Source organism: Pterocles gutturalis, unplaced genomic scaffold, assembly GCF_000699245.1.
Source record: "Pterocles gutturalis isolate BGI_N339 unplaced genomic scaffold, ASM69924v1 scaffold6089, whole genome shotgun sequence".
NCBI classification, from domain to species: Eukaryota; Metazoa; Chordata; class Aves; order Pterocliformes; family Pteroclidae; genus Pterocles; species Pterocles gutturalis.
Window position 1 is genome coordinate 53,295 of NW_010133076.1, and position 22,536 is coordinate 75,830.

General features: G+C 36.0%; 1 protein-coding gene across 1 annotated transcript in view; it reads left to right on the plus strand.

Moving 5' to 3' along the window:
* The window catches only part of CACNA2D1 (calcium channel, voltage-dependent, alpha 2/delta subunit 1), a gene marked incomplete at its 5' end in the record, with an annotated part of 82,798 nt that overhangs the window by 35,063 nt on the left and 25,199 nt on the right, over nucleotides 1-22,536 (plus strand). The window contains 7 exons of the mRNA XM_010081077.1: nucleotides 3,670-3,726; nucleotides 7,667-7,738; nucleotides 8,775-8,846; nucleotides 13,691-13,752; nucleotides 15,801-15,877; nucleotides 17,795-17,855; nucleotides 19,641-19,738. Coding sequence (XP_010079379.1) covers nucleotides 3,670-3,726; nucleotides 7,667-7,738; nucleotides 8,775-8,846; nucleotides 13,691-13,752; nucleotides 15,801-15,877; nucleotides 17,795-17,855; nucleotides 19,641-19,738 — 499 coding nt within the window. The remainder of the gene's footprint in view (nucleotides 1-3,669; nucleotides 3,727-7,666; nucleotides 7,739-8,774; nucleotides 8,847-13,690; nucleotides 13,753-15,800; nucleotides 15,878-17,794; nucleotides 17,856-19,640; nucleotides 19,739-22,536) is intronic.

Here is a 22,536-nt window from a genome sequence, read left to right on the forward strand (position 1 = left end):
CAGAAAGAACAGAAACATCTAAGATCTGCTGAAAGTACCAGAGAGAAATAGTAAAGATTTCTCAGTTGTGGGAGTGTCAGGAAAATCTGAGGTGCATGTATGACTTCATCCAAATCTGCTTTAATCAGCACAAAGATCAGCATTGCCTTGTATTAAATTTGGCTATCAATAAAATAAAAAGGTTATATATTTTACACACAAATTTTTATATGTGAGATTACTGTTTTAGTACACCTATTAATGTAAAAACAAATAGTGGTAGCTGTAATATCATTGTGAAGAATTTGTAGTATTACAAGATGCTCTTGAAGAAAACTCTGCAGAGTTAACTAGTGCACATGTTTATTTTGTGGTGCTTTCTCATTTCAGAAATTGAAACTTCCATACTTGCAATAACACAGAAATCGGGGACAAACACACTGTATTTTTCTTGTATTGTAGCTTTTGTTTAATTGCGTATTTTCTGTTTACCAGAGCTGAAACCTGAGTTGCTGAGTTGGGATGGATCTAGCTGAGCACTACAGAATGCTAGATTTTTTAGGAGTTCAGCTTGAGAAAGGTCTTCCATCTTTAAAGATGAAGTCTGATTAGGACACAACTTTCCTCAAATTTCAGGAAAATGTAAACCCAGTATTTCAGTCTGGCTTTATATCTGTTAACTGTAGTCCTGACCTTGTGGGGACTCTTACATTACATTATCTTCTTAAATAAGTGAATGAGTGATTTTTTCCTGAAATCAGAACTTTAGTCTTTGTTTTACTGAGGGGTTTCTCCATGTCAAACAATCTTCTGTTTAGTCAAGTCTTTGAAAATGCTTGTATTTTAATTACATTAGAAACATACTTTCAGCAAATTTTCTCTCATGAGTTCATAGTGCACAAATGCAGCATTATATAAATGTTAAATATAAATGTTAAAATTTAGTTAACTAAAAATAAAAAAATCACTCCAATTTGAGAGAAATGTATGGATTATTATACAGATAAAAAGTTAGAAATCATAATGAATCACTATAAATATTGAAGACCAAACGATATATCCATGTAGTTCAGTTGTCAATATTAAAATTTCTCATTAAGATGGTTTGAGCAAGATATTGCCAAGATAAATGCAAGCTGTCAATACACAGGCAAATAAGGCTAGGAAGGCTTTTAAACTTCAGTCGCACCCTACTCCGAAATTATTTTTTAGCACTTAGCACTCTTTAGAGAAACTTCTTAAGTAATGGAAGCCTGTATTTGCTGCCTTTAGGCATGGAAATACTGTTTTTTTGTAAACTGGATGCATATCCATCACTTTGTTCCTCCCAGCCATGTTCCTGTGGCAGAATAGCAGCAAGTTCTTGACCTCTTGGCTGTGCAACTGTCCTCTCTTATTTCTTCACCAGAAAGTCCTATCATAGATAAAAAAAAAAAGAGGGATAGCAGCCCTGCTTTTCAGTACTTCACCATCTTTAACTGTAAAAGGCAGAGAAAGAAATGAAGAATTCTTCTACAAATTTTAGTGATTAATTTCATTCTTAAGCTGGTGAAAGTATGTGAATTAATTTCCTGGTGAAATAATGAATATGTTTGCCAAGTGTGTAACAAAAGAAGGAAAAAAAAATGCCTCTGAAAAAGAGAAAGAATAACTTGATCTTAACTATTTAAGAAATATCCCTTTTGATTTACTTTGAATGGACCCTTTTAAAAAGAAACTAGCAAAAAAAAAGGAAAAGAAGGGTTTTATATTGTCTTCATAATTCAGATGGACTTCAGTTTCTCAATATATGCCTTAGGCTTTCATGTGTTAAAAAATGAAAGTTTTTATGATTTTGCTCGATGAATTATTCTGAGACAAATATATGCATCATTACTGATCAAATCTGTTCTTCATCAGAGATTGTGAGAAACTCAGATGATGGCGAGTGGTCTATTTACCTTTTCCTTATATGCAAATGCAACTATATTTTTGTTAAAAGAGGGAATATGAAATGAAGCATTGTAGTATTCTTGTTTTAGGCACAATCTTGTGAGGAACTGATGGATATGGATTCTGTTTATCTCATATGTGCTGTTATACTGCAGTGTAAACTTGTAACACTGGAGAATAAGCAGCCTTTGTTAGAGAGTGAAAAACTCAGCTCATCCCCACTAAGTCTAGGCAGACTGAGATGGATTATTAGGAAAGTAATTGTCATGGTTTCTGTGTGATTTTCTACTTAAAAGCGTATGGAAGTCCAGAGATGCTTTCACGTGCTGCTCAAATGTTTGATTTAGAGTATGTTTAAAAAAGGGCATTTCATAAGTGATATGTTTGATATTGTAGAATAATGTCTAAATGTAATATTAAGCATATGCATTATTACTGTTATTATTGTTGTTATTAACAGTTACACAGACTAGACTTTTTCACTCCCAGTTTGTTTGGGGTGGTGCATGCTATTCAGACTGATACAGGAACTACGTTTTAAAACTAAGGTACACTCCGAAGACAGATGTATTTAGAACTCATAGACTTTCTTTAACATGTCATTATTAATTTTAGTTGAACCTCCTGATAGCCGTTAACTTATTAACAAACAACATCTTTTAACCCTCTTTGCCAGCAATTTTTCAATAGATGTAAACTAAAACATAACTACGTCTTTACCTTTGAAGAGGTGAGGGTGTATTAAACTTCCAACAGTTCCTTCTTCTGGTTGTCTTCTACTTTCCTTCTGAAAATCTGCTACCTCAAATCAAAACTGGTTCAACACAATCAGTATTTTGAGAAATTGTCTTCCAGTATCATCTCACAGAAAGAAGCCCCTGGAAATTGAGAATTTGTAAAGTCATTTGCACAACTGAAAAAATCTAACAAAAGGCAGGTTCAAAAGTCTTAACAACTTTCCTGTCATGTTCTTATTTGCACATGAAAGCTATGTAAAAGCATAACACAGGAAACATTTTTTTTTTGAATTTTCAGTTTAATATAATTTTAAACTGATGAAAATACCATTTTTTCAAATTTGTGTAGTTAGTTATATTACATTTTTAAACAAATGCTTAATTTTATGTTTTTTTGACAATTTTCTTTGTGTGTCTGTGCGTATGTGCCTGTATTTTTCCCATTGTCTTGGGAGAGAACAGGTGGATATCCCACCAAAGAAACATAGTCACTGAAGTGAGTGCATTAAGTGAGTGTTAACAGTATTAGTCTTAATTAGATAAGATTTGAAAACAGTAAATAATTCAATTTCTGAATCTTTCCTAAAGATTAGCATCCTTTTCTTAATTTTCATTATGATTCTGGTAAAAATCCATTTAATGGTAATTATAAAACTCCAGATGCCTTCAGTAGGGTCCGGTATTTTTTCTTATGGCTTATCGTTTTGGAAGAACAGATACAACAGTAAACAATAAGTGAAATTCTTCCAATATTTTAATTCTGGGTGAGTATGTAGGACGTACAGCTCTCTGATAACTTAGTTCATGTTGTTTAACATACGTCTGGTTTTCATTTCCCTAGACAAAACCTGTGTGCAGTTCTGATAGAGAGCTCGGAACTCTTGATTGGAATGAGGGCTAGTTTCTGCTTCCAGTAAATGTGTGCTGGAGAGCATAGACGTTGAGGGAAGACTTCCATTCTATAAGTAGGCTGTTTATTAATAGTGTAAAAATATAAATTACTGCTTTTTTATTACTTCAGCAAATTGGTGTGGGCATACCAAAAGTTAAACTGAGAAAAAGGAGACCCAATGTACAGGTAACTTTGGATGGAGGTGATTAGTGCATTAGAATGCATAGACCTGGAAATACAATTAGAAAGCTTCTGCCCTGCTTACTAGGAAAAATCTAACTAGAGAACTGTTTACTTTGACAAACAGCTTCCAAAGCATGAAGCTTGCATCCTTCCTTGTTTAAATAATGGAAAACATGTTATTGGCTGTAGTGAAGGGCGTTCCATTAAATTATGGTGCTTTACTAATAGGTGCTAATTAGAGCCTTGCTGTAAAAATTATTCTTCAGATTTTGAAATTAATTTGAAACTGAAAAAAAAAAAAAGGAGACTGCTTGTCTTTGCTTGCATAAACCCAAAGTCAAAAAAAGATAATTCTTATGACTTTATTGCCAGTTTTATTGTACAGTCTATGCTGTAATGTAACATTACAGAATTTGAATAAACAGTTCATTTTTTTTCTGGGGAAGTCAGAGTAGGACGTATGTTTTATCTGCTATCTACATCATGTTTCTGGATTTAACAAACCCAACTCCAGAGGATTGACTGCCATTAACCCAAACATGGAAAAGAAAATTAGTAACACGTATATAAAGAGCAATCCCTGAACATAAAAATCGTTAAAGGAATAGAATAACTATGTAACTAGCAAAATAACCAAGTTAGGTACAGTGTGCCATGTTAATTTCCTACGCAGATGGGGAATATATAATGCAAAACTGGTGGTTTGCACAAAACCACCACTAAAACATGGTGTAAAATCCTGATCTAATTCAAGTCAGTGATTTCACCAAGTCTAAAGTGACTGTGTTTATACCACAGGTAGAAGACCACCTCTGGGCTAGATTTTTTGTTTGTGCACTGGAGAAAGCAGCACTGAAGCCTAAAAAAATCTCAATTTTCCAAGCACCCCGGCTGCTCAGCATGCTGTGTCGTGGTTTGGCTGTTGTTGGGCTGTGCTGGCTGCCCTGGGAGGCACAGTGCTGGAAAAGCTCTGGGCTCCCATCCACTCCAGATGCTCCTGGGTCTCCCTCTGGAGCCCAGGATTTTGCTGCTTTCTTACCATCATTTATTTTAAAAACCTAACAGCCTGTGTCTTCATTAGCACTGCAGGTATGAGTAGGAACTAGCCTCCTGCGGCTGATGGCAAAGAAGGCCTTCCATAGAATTTGTGAGAATACTGACCTCCCAAAACACACGACAATGACATTTTAATGAACCTTTTTTTTTTTTATTTATGTTGCTGCACCAGTTCTTTCTTTCTTTGTTTCTTTCTTGATTTGTCATTGAAGTAATAGATCTTTGCCTTTATTTGTCATGCTGAAAATGGATTGCACTCCCTTTATTTGCATGCTTCATTGCTAGTGATTTACTTCTGTTTTGTTTTATGAAGTTGTGATGGTGAATGTGGTGGTATTGCGCTTATTCCAGTCATGTCATATGCATGACTGGACAAAGAGAAGAGCAAACTCAACAGTAAGTTTGTTTCTTCACGGCTTGGAATAAACCCCACTAAATGGCAACCTTGGAAGAAAAAATTATGGAGCCCAAATACTGGTAAAAACACATTCTTGGGGGACAAAGACATAGCAGGAAAATAGTCTTCCGTTTAAAGTACGGACCTAGGAATTTTCTATTCTAATCTCTAATGGATTCCTTTGTGCCACAGGCACATCACATAATGTGACTATGCATGCTTAGTTTCCTCATCTATTAAAAGTCATTATAAGTGCCTTATAAAAAACGTGTGGTGATATAAGTCTTAAAAAAACCAAGAACAAACAGTTAATGTATACTTGAGTTCTGATGGACTGTTACAGTTGGCTGTTTTTTCTTTGGGACTCCTTAACTATGGCTAGCCCAGGTTATCATTTGAAATGAATATTGACCTTGATTTGATGTGATGGCTTTTATTTTTTCTTTTTTTACCATTTATTTTCTTCTTTGTTCCTTTGTGTGTTGGAATGGAATGTGAACTTCACAAATGCCTCCTCTGCCATGCCAATGCCTTCATGCATGCTGTTTGGGTTTGACCATGCTATTCATTATCCATTGCATGTAAGAAAATTTATTTTTTTTAATTTATTTTTACATTTTATCCTCTTGCTATTTATGTCGAGAATGTGGATTTGTTGGGGGAAAAAAGCAACTGCATAACAATAATTAAATTGTTTTGAATTGGTAGAGAACAATGTTAATGCTATTATATTAAAGTTGCTAGTTTTATCAATCCTATCTAAAAAAGAACAGAACAATTTCCTTGAAGTCATCACTAGATATTTAAAAGAAATACCTGGAATCTTCGTCTGAAGTCTTTCCAGTGTATATTCTCTTTCTGAGAATAAATTCATTGGCTTTTCTCTTAGCAGGCAATAAGTCTTACTTGCTAAGAAAAGGAATGTTTCCAAATACCTAGAAATATGTAAATTTGTTCCTCAGGAACATGAAGGAATAATCTTTTGTCGTAGAACACTATTCTATATTGCAGTCTTGAAAACAAAGACTAATGTTAAGCTCCTAATACTCCAGACTATTATATGAAGGCATCTTTTACCAGCTATCCAGGATGTTACGTTCTTCCAGTACAAACTAAAAATACATGCATAAATTGTGGTGAAAGATGCTTGCATTCTTTAATAGAATAGTCACATGTACATTTGTCATGTACCTTTGCCAGAGAATGTTAGAAGGAATATGATCATCATTTTGAAAGAAGGGACTTTAGTCTACCCTGTAAATAAGTTCGTATAGACGAATCACTGAAACTCCCTAAAAATTTCATGATCAGAAATTACACTAGTCTTGAAATAACAGTATCAGCTAAAGACAATTTTTGTGTTGCTGATCACAAGAGAAACAATGCTCAGTTACTGAGAAAATTAGGTCTTGAGATCCTTGAATGTGTGAATGTCCTAGTACACTAAGAAAATTATTATCAAACAAAAAAAATTAATAAGCCTCGACTTTTTCCTTCTATTCTAAACTGTCAGGTTTAAATGGTTAAATAATATATTCCCATACTCTTTTTTCTAAAGATCCTTCATTAGGTCATACCTTAAATAACCACCGAGTGATGAGGATTGAGGATTTTAACACCACACATAATATAAAGTCAACACTAAAAAAAGAAAAAGAGTCAGGTGCCTAACAGCTCGTATGGAAGATGGCTCTGTCCAAGTAAATGCATACTGCAACTGAGAAGGGAGTAGAGGCTGGATGGTGGTCTGAGTTTGTTCAGCAGAGCTGCGGTGGTCTCCCCACACTGGTATTGGACCACGGTTACTACAGCTGCATGTCACCAAACTTCTCTGTTCTCCATAGCTGAGAGCTGACGTCATGTACATTCCTTAGGTCTTGAAGCTGTTGGGTCGCAGTATTTCTGTGCTACAGGTTTCCATCTCTTAAACTGAGATAACAGTACGGATGTCAAGAGAAATGCATTCAGAACGGCAAGGTGTTCAGGGAAGTCCTGTAATGCTGACAATAAAAGTGATTTATATTTTTTATAATAAACAAATCATTTGCTATAATTACTGCGTCTTTGAATCTTGAACTGTAGTTCATTCCCACCTTGTAACAGCAAGTCTGTAGTCTGCTTTTGGCAAAACTGCAGAAGAGTATGATTATCCCATCTTACCTTTGTCTTCTCCCACCCTTACAGTCTGTGACATACCAGCTGTAGGGGAAGCAGCTTTCCAACATGATCCACATGCATTGCAGTCTGTGAACAGGCACTAGCCGTTAGAGCTATTTTGATTTTCACTTGCCCAGTCAACCTCTCTATCAAATGAAACAAAATAAATGAGAAAAAAGGGTCACTAGTAACTCATCATGCTAGAAAAGATTAAAATAGATGGGTAAGTAAGCCTAGTTAAGTAGCTTACTTTGAAATGAAGGGATTAGAGTGATTTGTAACATTACTGTACTATGTCTTTATTATTTGATAATTCAATATCTTCTGCTTCAGAATCCTAAATCCCAGGAGCCTGTTACGCTGGATTTTCTAGATGCTGAATTGGAAAACGATATTAAAGTTGAGGTGAGATTACCTGGTTTCTTAGTACCTGTTGCTGCTTGTATTTCATTGCATAAAAACTGAAAAGCAATAAATGTTCTAGATTTTGAATGGGAATCTATTTCACTATAAATTTAAACTTTAAATTTGTCAAGATGATCACTTTATAGACTGGTGAAGTTAAAATGAAACAAATTGAGATGCAGTATTATTCATAGGCAAGGACAATACATCATATTCCTCTCATGATTCCTGTTTAAATAATTCTTCATTAAGTGGCAATTCCTGGGGAAGGGGTGTGTAAAATTTTTCAGAACACTTTAATAGGATATTAATATATTACCTGAAATATTTTAAAAGTATTTCCCTATCTCTTACTGATGCAAACTTATTTCGGTAGTGAGAGAGAGAACTGAGAAATAAAGTTAAGTGTTGACAACAAACTGATTCCTATGAATATCAGAATTTTTAAAAATAGTTTGTTAGTTTTGTGGAATAAAATGGAGGGGTTTAAAAGATTTTACTTTTTTAAACACATTTTTTCACTTCATTTAAAATTGTTCTTTCCTAATGAAACTAATCAGCATTTCTTGGTATCTGTTAAATTCTGCCTTAAGTTTCTTTGAAACACCTGCTTCGGAGAGGAATTGCTCTTGGACTGGTATAAAAATGTTTTTGTCAATCACTGCTGCTACCAGAATCACACAGATGTACTGGGAAGCACGAGAAATGCTAAACAGAACTCCTCCTCATCCGCACAGAATTCATACTCTCCCTACTGCCCATCATCAAGGGGGTTTATGGGTTGCTCTCGCTGTGCAGAGTATACCAGAATTGTTGCTTTATAACTCTACTGATTCAGTATATATTTGGATAAAACAACTTCTAATTTGAAAAATCATAAAATTGTAAATTTAGCTCTTTCCTTAAGCACTATGACTTTCTTATGCATTATCATTTTGGGTGTTTCTGTAAAATATTTTGAATCACTGAAAAGATTATTCATGTTATGTGCAACACCTTGTTCTTTTTCCTTTTTCTTTTTCTTTCTTACCAATAGATTCGGAAAAAAATGATAGACGGTGAAAGTGGAGAAAAAACATTTGAAACACTGGTCAAGTCCCAAGATGAGGTAAGACAGGAACACAGGCAATTGCATTTACAGGAACAAACAAAACCAGAAAAATACTGTGAAATGGTGAGACGTTAATTTTGTAATGTCAGTTTGTATCATTTTTCCCTCTAGATTTGCTAGTTTTACTGGCTTATAGTAAAAGAAATTATGTACTTATGAAAAGAAGAATTGTTTTGTTCCTTGGTTTCTGTGGTACATCATTAATCACTGATGAGGTCTTGCACTCTGTTCACCAGGAAATGGACCCAGCCTACTGTTGTGTACAGATCCCAAAACAAAGTACTTAATTTTCTTGCGGAGATGTGTGAGGATGGGTTTGGTAGTTTGTGTTGTGGCTGAATGGGAAGAAAGCGTAGTGGGAAAAAAAAATAGCATTTATATGCCATAAATGAAGACTATTTTGATAAGCAAATTCATCTTACAGTTCTATTATGTACTTCTGCTTTCTGAACAGCTTGTTGAGTTCTTTATTCTCTTGTCCAAAGTGCTCATTCCTGATAAAGATTGCTACTGGTTTCTCTAATAAGACAGACATGTTTCCTAGCAATAGGAAGTACTCAAATTTGGTATGCATCCTTACATGCATGCTCTACTTCTTTGGGACCATAATGAGAAGAAATCTCATGACTGGTGCGCCAAAGGAGCAGTTCTGGACAGAGTATGCCCCACACTACAGTTCTACAACACCTTTCTGAAACTGTCTTTCTCTGAATGTGAAACAGCTTGAAGATAGCTAGTTTAATGACTTATCAGAAGAACATGAAATAAATATGACAAGCAGACACTGGACAACCTTTATCTGTATAATCACACCATAACAATACACAGCAGAATTGCTTGGGAGTGTGCAGTTAATTTTTCAAGTGTAGTATTAGCTGCCCTCTCCTGTTGATCTCCTGTGACTTTGGTATCTCCAATGGCTCTGCTGTTTGTACTTAAATGGCAGAATGTTTCAATTAAAAGTTCCCCCTTCTCAGAAGGCATGTGCTACAGAATCTAATCAAGTTAAATTGATAGGAAATCAGGCCTCACAGTTTAGGGAGGTTTTACTGTGTTAAAAACAGCACAATCCTTACTTATATTCAATTCAATGTCTAATAGATGATGGCAACTTTTAAACTCTACTTGAAATTTTTGGCCAGATTACACCACATGATGCTCAATACTGAGCAGTTCCTATTACCAGTCCTCTGGCTCAATCCTGCATTGAGGGAAGATTCATATATACTTATCCTCATTTTGATACAGAAAAATATATTTTGTACTCCTAGTCTATTTTTGCATTAAATATGGTAACTTGTCTTCATGGGTAGAAACCAGTGACAACACACATGTTGTCTTTGCTAGATGAGGCTGAAAATGGACCTGCATTTTCTGAAACATGTCTCAATTGTTCATCCATGCTGTGATTTCACAATGTCAAGTTCATGGTTACTTGGTTCCACAACGCACCTTTGGGAACATACTTAGAATCACAGAATCATAGAATAGTTTGTGTTGAAAGGTCATCTAGTCCAATCCTGCAATAAGCGGCAACATCTTCAACTAGATCAGGTTGTTCAGAGCCTCGTCCAACCTGACCTTGAATATTTCCAGGGATGGGGCATCTACCACCTCTCTGGGCAACCTGTTCCACCACCCTCATTGTAAAAAATTTCTCACTTATATCTAGTCTGAATCTAATCCACTTTCAGTTTAAAACTATTACCCCTTGTCCTATCACTACAGGCCATACTAAAAAATCTTATCTCCATCTTTCTTATAACCCCCTTTTAAGTACTGGAAGGCTCCTCTAAGATCTCCCAGGAGCCTTCTCTTCTCGAGGCTGAACAACTCTCTCTCAGCCTGTCCTCATACAGGGGTGGCTCCAGCCCTCTGAACATGCTCATGGCCTCCTCTGGACTCGCTCCAACAGGTCCATGTCCTTCCTGTGCTGCAGACTCCAGAGCTGGACATCTCACGGCCATTCCTCAGCATCTTAATATCTGCACTGGAGTTGAGAAAGCCTGTTGCTCAAGGTCTTCATAACTGTGCAAATCCATCAGAGGCATTTTTTAGTCCTGAGTTATGGGTGTCATTGAGATTAGTGGCTTTACTTGTGCTTGTGTCCACCTATGAGGAGACAGATTAAAATCTGTATATTCATTCAAGTCCCTGCTAACAAGATTGAGACTTTGTTGCAGAAAGATTGTCAAGGTATTTTATTAGATTGAAGAGTCCAGGCAATTTGACTCTATGTTGGGTGCTATCTTCCTATCTTTCCTACTCAGAAAGTGCAGAACCTCGTAGTCTCTCTTCTTGAGTACAGAACCTGAGCTTCAGTGGGGGCAGAGTCATACTTTCCTAGTTCAGCCTCCATGAGAGAAGTCAGCTTAACTCCAGACTTATACACCTACATGGTCCAGGTGCAAAGCATGCCTGTAAGTTATGGTCCTTGAACCTGTGGAGTCCCATGATGTCATTAAACCTGCCCACACTCCTTGTCCGTATCCAGCTTCATGATGCCTTTCACCTCTTTCCATGTTCTAAAGCAGAGACCTGCACCAGCCAGGACTCTCTTCTGTGCTTTCTCACAATGAAGCCTCCATCCCAGCCCTCTTGAGTAAGGCTTTACAATGCTGCTTTACAATCTCTGGGGATATCCTGCTGTGTGAAAAAAAATGTGCCTTTTCCTGCGTGGTTCCACTGTAGGAGGATGGTGAATGCATAGGGGCAGGGAGGGTAAGCTCAGGGGGCTAAGCTGCTCCTGAGGAAGGGATTCACTGGGACATTTGCAAACTCGTGGTGTTTTGTTGAAGGAGTGCCTTTCCAAGCCCATGGGTGAAAAGGGCTCTGTGGTTAGAAAGGGGAGGATTAGAAGGTCACAAAAATACAATAACACCATTAGGGTTATACAAGAAATTGCATTCATGGCAAAGTTGTTGAAGAAATCTGAGGCTGTGTGAAAAAGACCTGAAAGAGTTGGTCCTGCAACTCATTTCCCAAAGAGGGAGGGGGAAGTATTTACACTTGCAAATGCTGATGTCAGCTACAGCATCAGGGTTGGGGGGGGATGTGATGTCCTTGGGTGCGTGAGAATGTGTCGGTTATGCATGTCCCAGACCACAGTCTGTATTTGAATAAAACATCCCAAGTCTTTTGATCCCAGAGGCTTCAAGTGTCCAGTGAAATTAATTTTCCTCACCTTCCCTTGCATCATGGCCCAATATTTCTTCCTCGGACTTCTCTAAGAGAAAAAGGGAGCAGCCAGAGATGGCTGGCAACGGTGACTGCTTCAAGCCATTGCACCCTCCCAGCTCCAGGCTGCCAGAGCCAGAATGAAGCTGCTTCAGACTACGGGCCATGCATGAGCCATGCATCACTTAGGACTTGATAGCTTCGTGTAGTTTCTTGTAAAAAGGGCTGATGTGGTCAGTTGCTCTGAGCTGACAGTTGCAGTCTTGAGACTTAAAATTGATGTCCTTTTTGTTTTGCTTTTTGGTTTAAGTTTGCATTGATTTCCTTTGGTATTGCAGCTGGCCCCAGCAGTGTCTTGGGAGATGACTTCATACTACAGCTTAGAGACTGGACTCATAGCAAGCGTGGGTGGGGTGCACTGGAGTCTCCCAAGGCCTCAGGGGGTTTCCGACTGACAGAGAAGATGCCATAGGAACAAAAGCATTGCCACATTCGGGCAGCCGGGGCAGACAGTAGTGAAAACTGAAGGGTCACAGAAACAGCAATAACATGTGTAGGTTCTTTGGCAGTGACCAGCTGGGGGTGAGATGGTCTCAGACTGCTCAGTAAGGACGTAAGCAAAGGTAAACAGGAGCTGATGTATGATGATGTGTGATCTCCTGGATTATCTTTGAAGGGAGGTTTCGGCCAGTTTGTTTTTAAGCATGTTTACAGCTCTGGTGGCAACAGGATTTAATGTGAGCCCAGTTCTTCCCTTCCTTCCCTCCCACCTTGGGCATTGCTCAACCTCCATAGTGTGCAACCCATGGCACTGTGCCTGATTTGGAGGGACTGCCAGCGCTAGGTTCAGGTGTCTGCTTATTCTTGAGCTGAAGTAATAGTATAGGCACATTATTAAATATAAATAGTCTTGGACAGGAATCTCTTCAGACATCTTTTTACCGTAAATATAAAATATATAAGGGCATTAGACACTGATACATGAATCTTTTTTCTTTTTTGCTTTTTATCCCTTTTTCATTTTTTTTTCTTTTTTTTTTTTCTTTCAAAAATGACTATTAAATTCTTTCTATTGTCATACTGTGCTGAAAAGCAGCAGCCAGGTAATGAAAAAGTTTCAAATCATAAATGTCAAAAAAGACACCTTTTTTTAATAACCACGGTCATTTTGACACTTTTGTTTTACCACAGGAAAAAGAAAGAGTAGATGTTACCTGATGTTTGTAATGTTGTGGTGCAACAGCTGCACAGACTTCATTGCTGGCATACTTACAAGTGTCTGATTGTAAAATAATATGTTGCAGCTGGCATAAACTTGTAGTTTTCAAAGTGGAAAGCTGAATAAAACTATGTCAGCCAGGTGCATCAATGATTAAATCTATGTGGAACTGTAAGACTGTGTCTATCATGTCATTTTACATACAAAAAAAAAGAGGTAAAGCTTATCCTGATATATTAAGTTATTTGAAATGATTCTTTTGCATAATATAAATTTGGAAAATGTTTAAGAAAAGGAGTTGTAGCTCAGCTCATGCTTTTAGCAAAATAATAAATAGAATTCCAACAGATTTGTACTTGATTTTACACTGTATTTCTCCAGAAAGGGGCACAGTTATTGAAGCTTCATTGTTAATAATTTTTTTTTTACCAATATTTCTTTTTAGAGATATATTGATAAAGGAAACAGAACATATACATGGACTGCAGTGAATGGCACTGATTACAGGTAACTCATTTCTGTTCTCTGACTTCTTTTGTGTAGTTAAATGTCCTTTTTGTTTATTTTAGTTAATATTGTAGCATATTTTCTATACTATCTAAGTCAAGATTGTCTTGCATCCAGACCTGTAGGATTTGCTGGGTTCCTTTACAGCTCATAAGTGTTGCTCTGTCTAAGGACCAGAACCTCAGTCATTCATCTAACTGTTCAGATTTATCATTAGGGTATATTTCAGTATGCAGGGAAAAAAGGGGTTTATGAATGATGTTAAGAATCTTACTTTTCCTCCAATTTTCTGTATCACACTATACTTTGATTCTTAATTGTATACTTTCTCTTAGATTCCTCCTCTTATTTAATCTTTTCTTTGCATTTTCTCCATTTTCTTGTTTTAATATGCATATTAAAAAGGAAGATGCTATATTTTGGTCTAAATAAATTTCTTTAATTTTTTTTTATTTTGTGCAAATCTTTTTCAGTCACAGTCGTTGCTTATCTCATGACTTTGCTAACCATCATGTCAGATCCTAGGGGCAGGAACCATGCTACTGATTATGTCTGAAATCGTATTTGTGACAAGTTTTAACTAATTAGTGCTGATACAGCTTTGTTTGTAAAAATTCTGCCGTGAATGGCGCGGAAACAAATGAAGTAATGGGTAAAGGCACACCTTCCTTGAATGCAACATCAGCGTGTATATTATTTCAAGCTCATTTAAGCACACAGCTCTGTAACATTAGAAGGAATATAGAAACTTGACATTTCAAACCAGTCAAGGTTTACCAAGTCCCAGAAAAGTTACACTAATCTAGTTCAAAACTACATGGTGCAAATATTAAGTCAAATTTTCACCAAAACAGTCTATTTCTTGTGGTGAATTCCAGCAGTCCTCAGCCAAGCTGGTTCCCATTTTCTGTTATGTTCCACAGAGGTGCACAGCCAAGGAGAATGCAAACATTAATTTGTATGTAAAACCAGACAAATCAGCTTTAACAAGAGAATGCGAATGTAGGATCTTTTATTCAGCATCTCATTTTTCTGTTGAATTACCTATATCTTTATACTCTGTAAGAAAATAAAGTTTTTTATCAGGCTATGCCATCCATCAATCAGTAAAGAAATGCATTTGATTTATATGACTTCTTAATTCTTACTGAGCTCCCTGGCATGAGATACAGCAATAAATCCATGGAGTCACATTGCAGCAAACCTATTAAACATAAAATTATAGATTTTAATTAGCAATTTCTGCTAGCAATAACTGTTAATGACAGGTAAACTGCTACTGATTTCCCTAGAGGAGAATTGGTAGAAGGCTATCACTATATATTCAGCCATCTCACATTCTGCTTAAATGACAAATGTATCATCAAAGGTCATCTTATTTATGGCTCAGCTGTACAACTTTGTTAATGTTAATTCTGCAGCTATCCATTAGAAACCGTTGCAGTTCTACAGTCATGAAATCCAAGTGCAAATATTAAGGATGTGGTATGGGAGATGATGCTACCTCTTTAATGATTACTCCTACCTCCTGTCCTTTATGTACCTTTTTTTAGAACTGAACTCTTCTATGCATGTATTGAATTTAGTTGCAAAAAGAAGCCCCGTATTTCTGAACAAAAATAAGTAGAATCTAAAAGAAAATACATTGCAAATACTTTGCAAATCTTAAAATGTTGTTACACAGTGATGATCAAAGGTTTTTAGTGATGACTACATGAGTCAATAAATTTTTTTCTATTTGAATATGGTGTGAATTCAGGTATTGCCAGGTGCATTTCCTAATGAGTGCTGGTAGTTGTTTTACTAGTAAAAGGAGAGTCTGTCATTACATGATGTATGCAAATCAGTGCAGTACTACATCCTTTTTTTTACAGTCACTGATCACTTTGGTATGTGTTACGTTGGGATTCTAGATGTCTTAGAGGGAGATACAAGAAATCATGTATTTTGTTACTTGCTATTATGTGGAAATTCCTCGCTTATCCATTAAAAAGTGCAAAACTGCTGCAAATAGCATAATTGCTTTACTTGTCTCGTTTCTGTTGCAGTTTGGCATTGGTGTTACCATCATACAGCTTTTATTATATTAAAGCCAAAATAGAAGAACCAATAACTCAAGCCAGATGTAAGTACTATGAAGGTTCCCTGGTTTTGTCTTGTATTGCCAAGTCTCAGATTCACTTAAAAAAGCAATGTTTAAAATTCATAAATTTTGTGGAATTCACTGATGTTATCATGATGTACCCAAAATCTGCAGCAATGATTCTAATCCATTGTAACATCCAAGGTACAAGAAATATTCTATAAAGATAGAATATATGCAGGTACCCCGGTTCCACTGACAATCCCTTCCCCCTTGCTCTGTGCCTATAGAATCATTGCTTTGTGTATCCTCTGTTGCTGTCATTTTAAGGGTCTGGATACTATTTTTTTTTTCATTCTATTAGCTAAATGCCATGATATAGACTATAGTAGTAAAGGATTTTTTCTTATTTTTGCAGTAGTTACAGTTTAGTATTTAGCAAATTACCTCTGCTGCCTGTAGGAATAGATTAATGTGAAAGCACTGTTTGGTTTGGCTTGCAGCTAGGTTTTTATTTTGCGTTTTATAAATAGTTCTAGTGGATGTTTGTAATATATTTTTTAGATTAGACTAATTTCAAGCCATTTGCAGATTCTGGAGAGATAATTGGAAATGATACTTGTGAGTATTCAAATGCTTTTTGGTTTTCAGGCGTAGCTTAACTGTAATCTAGATAACAGACAAAATAGAACCCATCACATCCTTTTAACTTTATCCAAGTGTTACCATAAACTCGAACAAATACAGTTAAACAGAAAGTTAGAAAAGCACTGTGAATCTCTCTGACAGGAATAGATACTGTTAGTTTAGGGAGAACTTAGTTAACACTAAATCACTGTCCTCTGCCATTGCCTCCTGCATATGAAATAGAATATGGCAAGTTTTTATTAGTCAGTGATTTATTTTGTAACTTTGTCAAATAGCAAGTAGTTTAAAATTAGAGTTTTAGCGAGTGAATATGGTTCTCTTGATGGATTGGATCATCTGGTTTTGCACTTATATTGATATAACCTGCAAAACAGACCCTTGAAATAGCCACAGTATATAGAAGGTACTTGAGAAATAATTGAGGACATATTCTTCAAAGATGTGTGTCTTTTTTCCAGACTACAGCTGTATGTATATTGAACCTTTTATCTATCTATGCACAATATTTTTATTCAAGGGACTGTTTGAATAAAATATTGGTTTGTGACCCCTTTTGCTTTACCCTGTTTTTTTCTGTTTCTCTGCTTTCTCTTTCTGATGGATAGTGGCAATCAAAAAGGGCAAGTATATTCTTGTTGATCAATTTCCTTCTGTTTATTGCAGTTAATATTTCCCTCTTATATTTTATTCCTACTGGATATTCTCCTCTGTATTCCTCATCTCAGGATTTTTCCCATGACCATTGGGTACCATAGCAATAGAAAGGACAAAAAGATGTGAAGTGTTTTTCTGTTTCCATGCACGCTTCAATATGTTGCTAATCTCTATTCCTTCTTTGTCTGGTCCTATTAGTGTTCAGTGACACCAGCTATTAAAGCTATTATTTTCAGTAGCATTTAAAATGATGTTTATACGGATGAGTTTTTAAACTTTAGTGCAGAAAATACTAGAAGCATTTTCCTTCGTGTTCTTACAATGCGGCATCCTAAATATTGCTTTGTATCAGAGAATATAATTCTAATGAAAACATCTCATATGTTTTCATGTTGTCATGCTAATGAAATGTCTTCTCAGGAAGTTGTTCAATACGTTACTGTTGCTGGGTGTATGTTGTATATAATAAGCAAGTAATTTATTTCTATACTGTGAAATACTGGGAAGTATATAGTACATTAGTATGAAAGTGTCTCAAAATAAACATTTTTTTCTAAAGTCATGGATGCATGCAAAACCTAGTCGAATATTTTGAGAAGAAAAATGATGTCAAAAAGCCCAGTTTGCTTATTTTGTATTTTCTCTTCACCTTTGTAGATTCAGAAACACTGAAGCTTGATCATTTTGATGAAGCTGGCTATACGTTTATAGCACCAAGGTTGGTCAATTTCCCAGTAATAAATATTATTTCATCAGTAAATAGCCATTTGATCAGATTAATGGCATTTACAAAATACTGACTTGACCAATAAAGTTTCATTTTGATAAAAAATATTAACTGAAAGAGCAGTAATTAAATTTAGGTTTTAAAAGATCAATTTTTTCTTCTTGCTGGAGTGTAAATACCATCTTCAGGCTCTGATTCCTGTTTATATTAGTCAAAGAGAGCTGTAAAATCTGATACTGATGTTTCAGTGGAAGTCTCATACGTCTCTTCATTTCTTGTGGTTTTGATTTTCAAGATCTTATGACTTTGTACCTTTGCTTCTCATTTTTAAAATAGGTACCATAATACTTACCTCGAGATGTTTTCTTTAACTTCAAGATAAAGTGTTGCAAACCTCTTTATCACTTGAGAATAAATTAATTTTTGGTTCATTGAATATAAAAAGTTACTGAGTCATTGAAAACTGATTGAGTAGGTTCATTTGTTCCCTGTTTTTTCATGTGAAATGGTGCAGTTTTGTTGCCCTTGTAAATGTATGTTTGCAAGGGAAACATGGGATAAGAAATAGTACTTTAAAATTAAGTTAAAAGACAGTTATGATAAATAAAGGAAATACTGTACCATCAAGCTCAGTTAAGAATTGTTGCATTTCTTACTTATACATTTCCGTGTACTTTTAAATTTTAAAGAACAAATTGATTTCAATGAATAGATTGATTTGTATGTAAAACGAAGTCTTCTATCTTCAAATGTATTCTCAGCTTGACTGTTTAATTTAATTTTTCGAATACACTGAATTTATTGATAATCAATTGTACCAATCAGCAGTTTCCAGCAAGTCCCTAGTTGGTAGGCAGATCTACATGAGCAAAGCCTCTTTGATATGGAGCTCTGTTTAAATGTGAATGTTGGTATAGTAAGGTAAATTCTGCCTGTAGTCTTTCAGGATCATGGTAAAGCAAACAAAGGATAATAAGGTGGCTTATTCATGTGAAATACTTCAACAGACTTCTTTTGTTCATAAAATTAACGTATTATAAAAAGCTTATTTAAAAGGAGAGCTCCCTGCTTTACTGCTGACTACTTTTAATTAAAGTTGCTTAATGCCACTCACCATCTAATATTTGCCTTCAAAATGCCCAGTGACTTTTATTGTGCTTGCTTGCATTCAGTGAATTCCCCAGTGATATATTGCTTTATTTTATTAGATTATGTAAAGGACAGTCGTTTTCTGTTTATCTCTTTTGCATATGTCAAAACAAAGAGTGTTTATATGATTATGTGGCATGTACCCTATTAAAATTGCCTTTAAGGCTTCTCAGAGGATAGGACCTTATCCCATAAATCAAGCCTTAGCTGAGCATGAAGTGGCTACATTTTCATCAGCAGTCCATGTACTTTCCAGTACAGTTTAACCCAGAAGCAATCTAAATTCACTGGGCATTTTCTTGTTTAGTTTACAGACTCTATGATCTCCTAATATCATGGCCCACACTAATCTTGAGTGCTTTTTCTGGGAATCTATGCTTTGTCTCATACATGGAGTTTTCTTATAATTCAGATTTAGGCAGGCACTAGAGCCTTATAATTGCTGTAGATGAAATATTCAATATAGTCAACATTCAGTATTGACCATGGTAATCAACTTATGTAGCAGTGACGGCCACCTCATTGTAGCTGCACAGTCCTGCTAGGACTGTAAAATTGCTGAGCTATATTTGTCTGCTTTAGAAGCAAATGAAACAAATCTCTGAAGACTGATGTTTTGTTTTTCAGGGAATATTGTAATGATGTAAAAAAATCAGAAAACAACACAGAATTTCTAATAAATTTCAATGAATTTATTGATAGAAATACTCCAAGCAGTCCGTCATGTAAGTATTCTTCCCAACTAACTGAAATTTTTCCTTAGGAAAATACTTACTCGTAAATGAGAATTAGTCAAAATGACAGCTTTCATGTCCAAATCGTGTGGGTTTGGTTTTTATCCTCACTGGTTTTTTTAGTCAAAATAAATCTAGTGTTGGGATTTTCTACCCAAGATAGAGATTGTAAAATTAGTTTGCAGTTTTCTGGGTTTATTTAAGAAAGTTTGCAGGGCATGCTTTCATGCCCAAATCCTGTGGGTTTGGTTTTTATCCTCGCTGGTTTTTTTTAGTCAAAATAAATCTAGTGTTGGGATTTTCTACCCAAGGTAGAGATTGTAAAATTAGTTTGCAGTTTTCTGGGTTTATTTAAGAAAGTTTGCAGGGCATTATGCACCCACGGTTTTCCACAGTTCCTCTCAGTATTCTGGTCTAGCAGCAAGTAACGGTTCATGTTAATACACTCCAGATATTTTGAATTTGTAGTTTTTTTGTCTTGAGCATATCAGCCAAAGTAAGTCTCAAATAGACTTCAAAATCTTGTAATGAAATCTTCCGTCTGGTTTCTTGTCAGTTTGTATAAGTAAAGAAAAGGAGTCAAGAACCAAAATAAACAATAACCAGAATAAAAGATAAGGAAGTTCTATTGCTGGTTCACAAATTGGTTAAAGACATCTCACTTGGGTCGGAGTTTTTTAAGACCATAGATTCATGTAACTGCTGCAGTGGTGAGCACTGGGCTGTGGGAAGGTGTCCATGTTTTGAAGTTGAACCTTAAATTCCGTTTAGAATGAATGAGGAGTTATGCTTTTGAGCAAACCATCAGTAATGCATTTAAGTCTTGTTCTCATGAAAAATTCAATGTTTGGATTTGTTTGCTTATGCATACAAGTCTGTTTAGCGTTATTGATAATTTATAAACAGTTGGAATATTTTATTTTTTTTTTGGTGTTGCATTCCCTGAGTCTTTTTAACATGTTGCTCTCAGGGATCAGTTCAATGAGAAGCTCTCTGCCAGACCACGTAACTGAAGGAACGTGCACTTAGATAGGAGATCTTTTCACAAAAGGCTATTTTTATGTGCATTTGTGGGTGTTTGTTATTGTTGTTAATCGAGTAATCTTATTCATTGGCACCTTGCTGACTGAAATTTTACTTGAATCCCTTGGCTCAATCTTGGAAATGAAAGCATTCACCTCAAATTCTTAAACCAAACTTAATAAATGAAAATTCCATTTTAATATTCACTCGTAAGCAAACATTGAGGACACATTTAGTGTTACTGTATACGCTAGGGCTTATTAAGTATGCCAAAATTTTATCAAATTATTCATAGAATCACAGAAACATAAAATGGTTTGGGTTGGAAAGGACCTTAAAGATCATTGAGTTCCAAGCCCCCTGCCATGGGCAGGGACACCCTCCACTAGCCCAGGTTGCTCAAAGCCTCATCCAGCCTGGCCTTGAACACCTCCAGGGATGGGGCATCCACAGCTTCTCTGGGCAACCTGCGCCACTGCCTCACCACCCTCACAGTGAAAAATTTCTTCCTAATGTCTAGTCTAAATCTACCCTCTTCCAGCTTGCACCTGTTACCCCTCATCCTATCACTACACTCCCTGATAAGGAGTCCCTCCCCATCTCTCCTGTAGCCCCCTTTAAGTACTGGAAGGCTGCTATTAAGTCTCCTCGGAGCCTTCTTTTCTCCAGGCTGAACAACCCAGTTCTCTCAGCCATTCCTCATAGGGGAGGTGCTCCAGCCCTCTGACCAATTTTGTGGCTCTCCTCTGGACTTTCTCCAATAGGTCCAGGTCTTTTTTATGTTGGGGGCCCCACATCTGAACACAGTATTACTATGTTTCATTTTGGAACCCACAACAAAATTCATTTTTTCCCTTCTTTCTTGTAATAATTAAGTTACTTTAAAAAATAGCATCCTGGATAAGTAAACAATGTTAACTATGGCTATGGACATTATCCCAGCTACAAATGTTTTTCAAAAGGACTAACTAATAAAATCCCCAAATTTAAATAACCTGTATACTACAAGTTTAATGCCTGTTGTATTTTGAAGCACTCTGTCCAACTTTAACGTGTTAGAAGTTAGCCAGAAAGTCAGACAGCTACCTCTGTTGTTACTAAGGGGACAGTAAGAGCAATTCACCCTACTTCTATTCTGCTTTATGTAGGTAAGCAAGTCTCACTTTGTGGAGGTGCATGAGTGACAAAGTCATCCCAAACAAAAAAAATTAATCCAGTAAAATATTAGCAGTTTGTATTAGCAAAGATAAATATCACTCTGTGAGACATATTTTGATATTTATATTCAGATTAATAGCAATTTAATTTCTAGGAAAATGCGGATGCAGCAAGGCCCTCCAGATTTCATCCTTCTGTTAGTTAGTGGGGTTCTGTCATTAGTTCCAGATGGAGAAATATTTTTTAAAAAGCCCCTGACTTATATTACATATCATACTATGACACTGTGCATGTGAATACGGAAGGTAAGTCTGTGGCATTTGAGGCAGTTTAACAAGTTTACTTAGCTAAGCCATGCAAATTTATCTGATGAGAATTAAATTAATGTATTAAGATGTTATGAGACGGTGCTTCCTGCTGGTAAATCAGAGCTGCTGGCTCTGTGCGTAGCATGCTCACACATTCAAGCTTCAGTGGATTTTACAAAAAAGCCTTTTTGCTAAAGCTTGCAAAGCTTTTCAGTACCCAAATAACGTGTCCTATTGATCTGATTTGTGAAAACAGATTGAATTAGGTCATTTTTTTTTTTTAAAGTTCAATATAGTTTT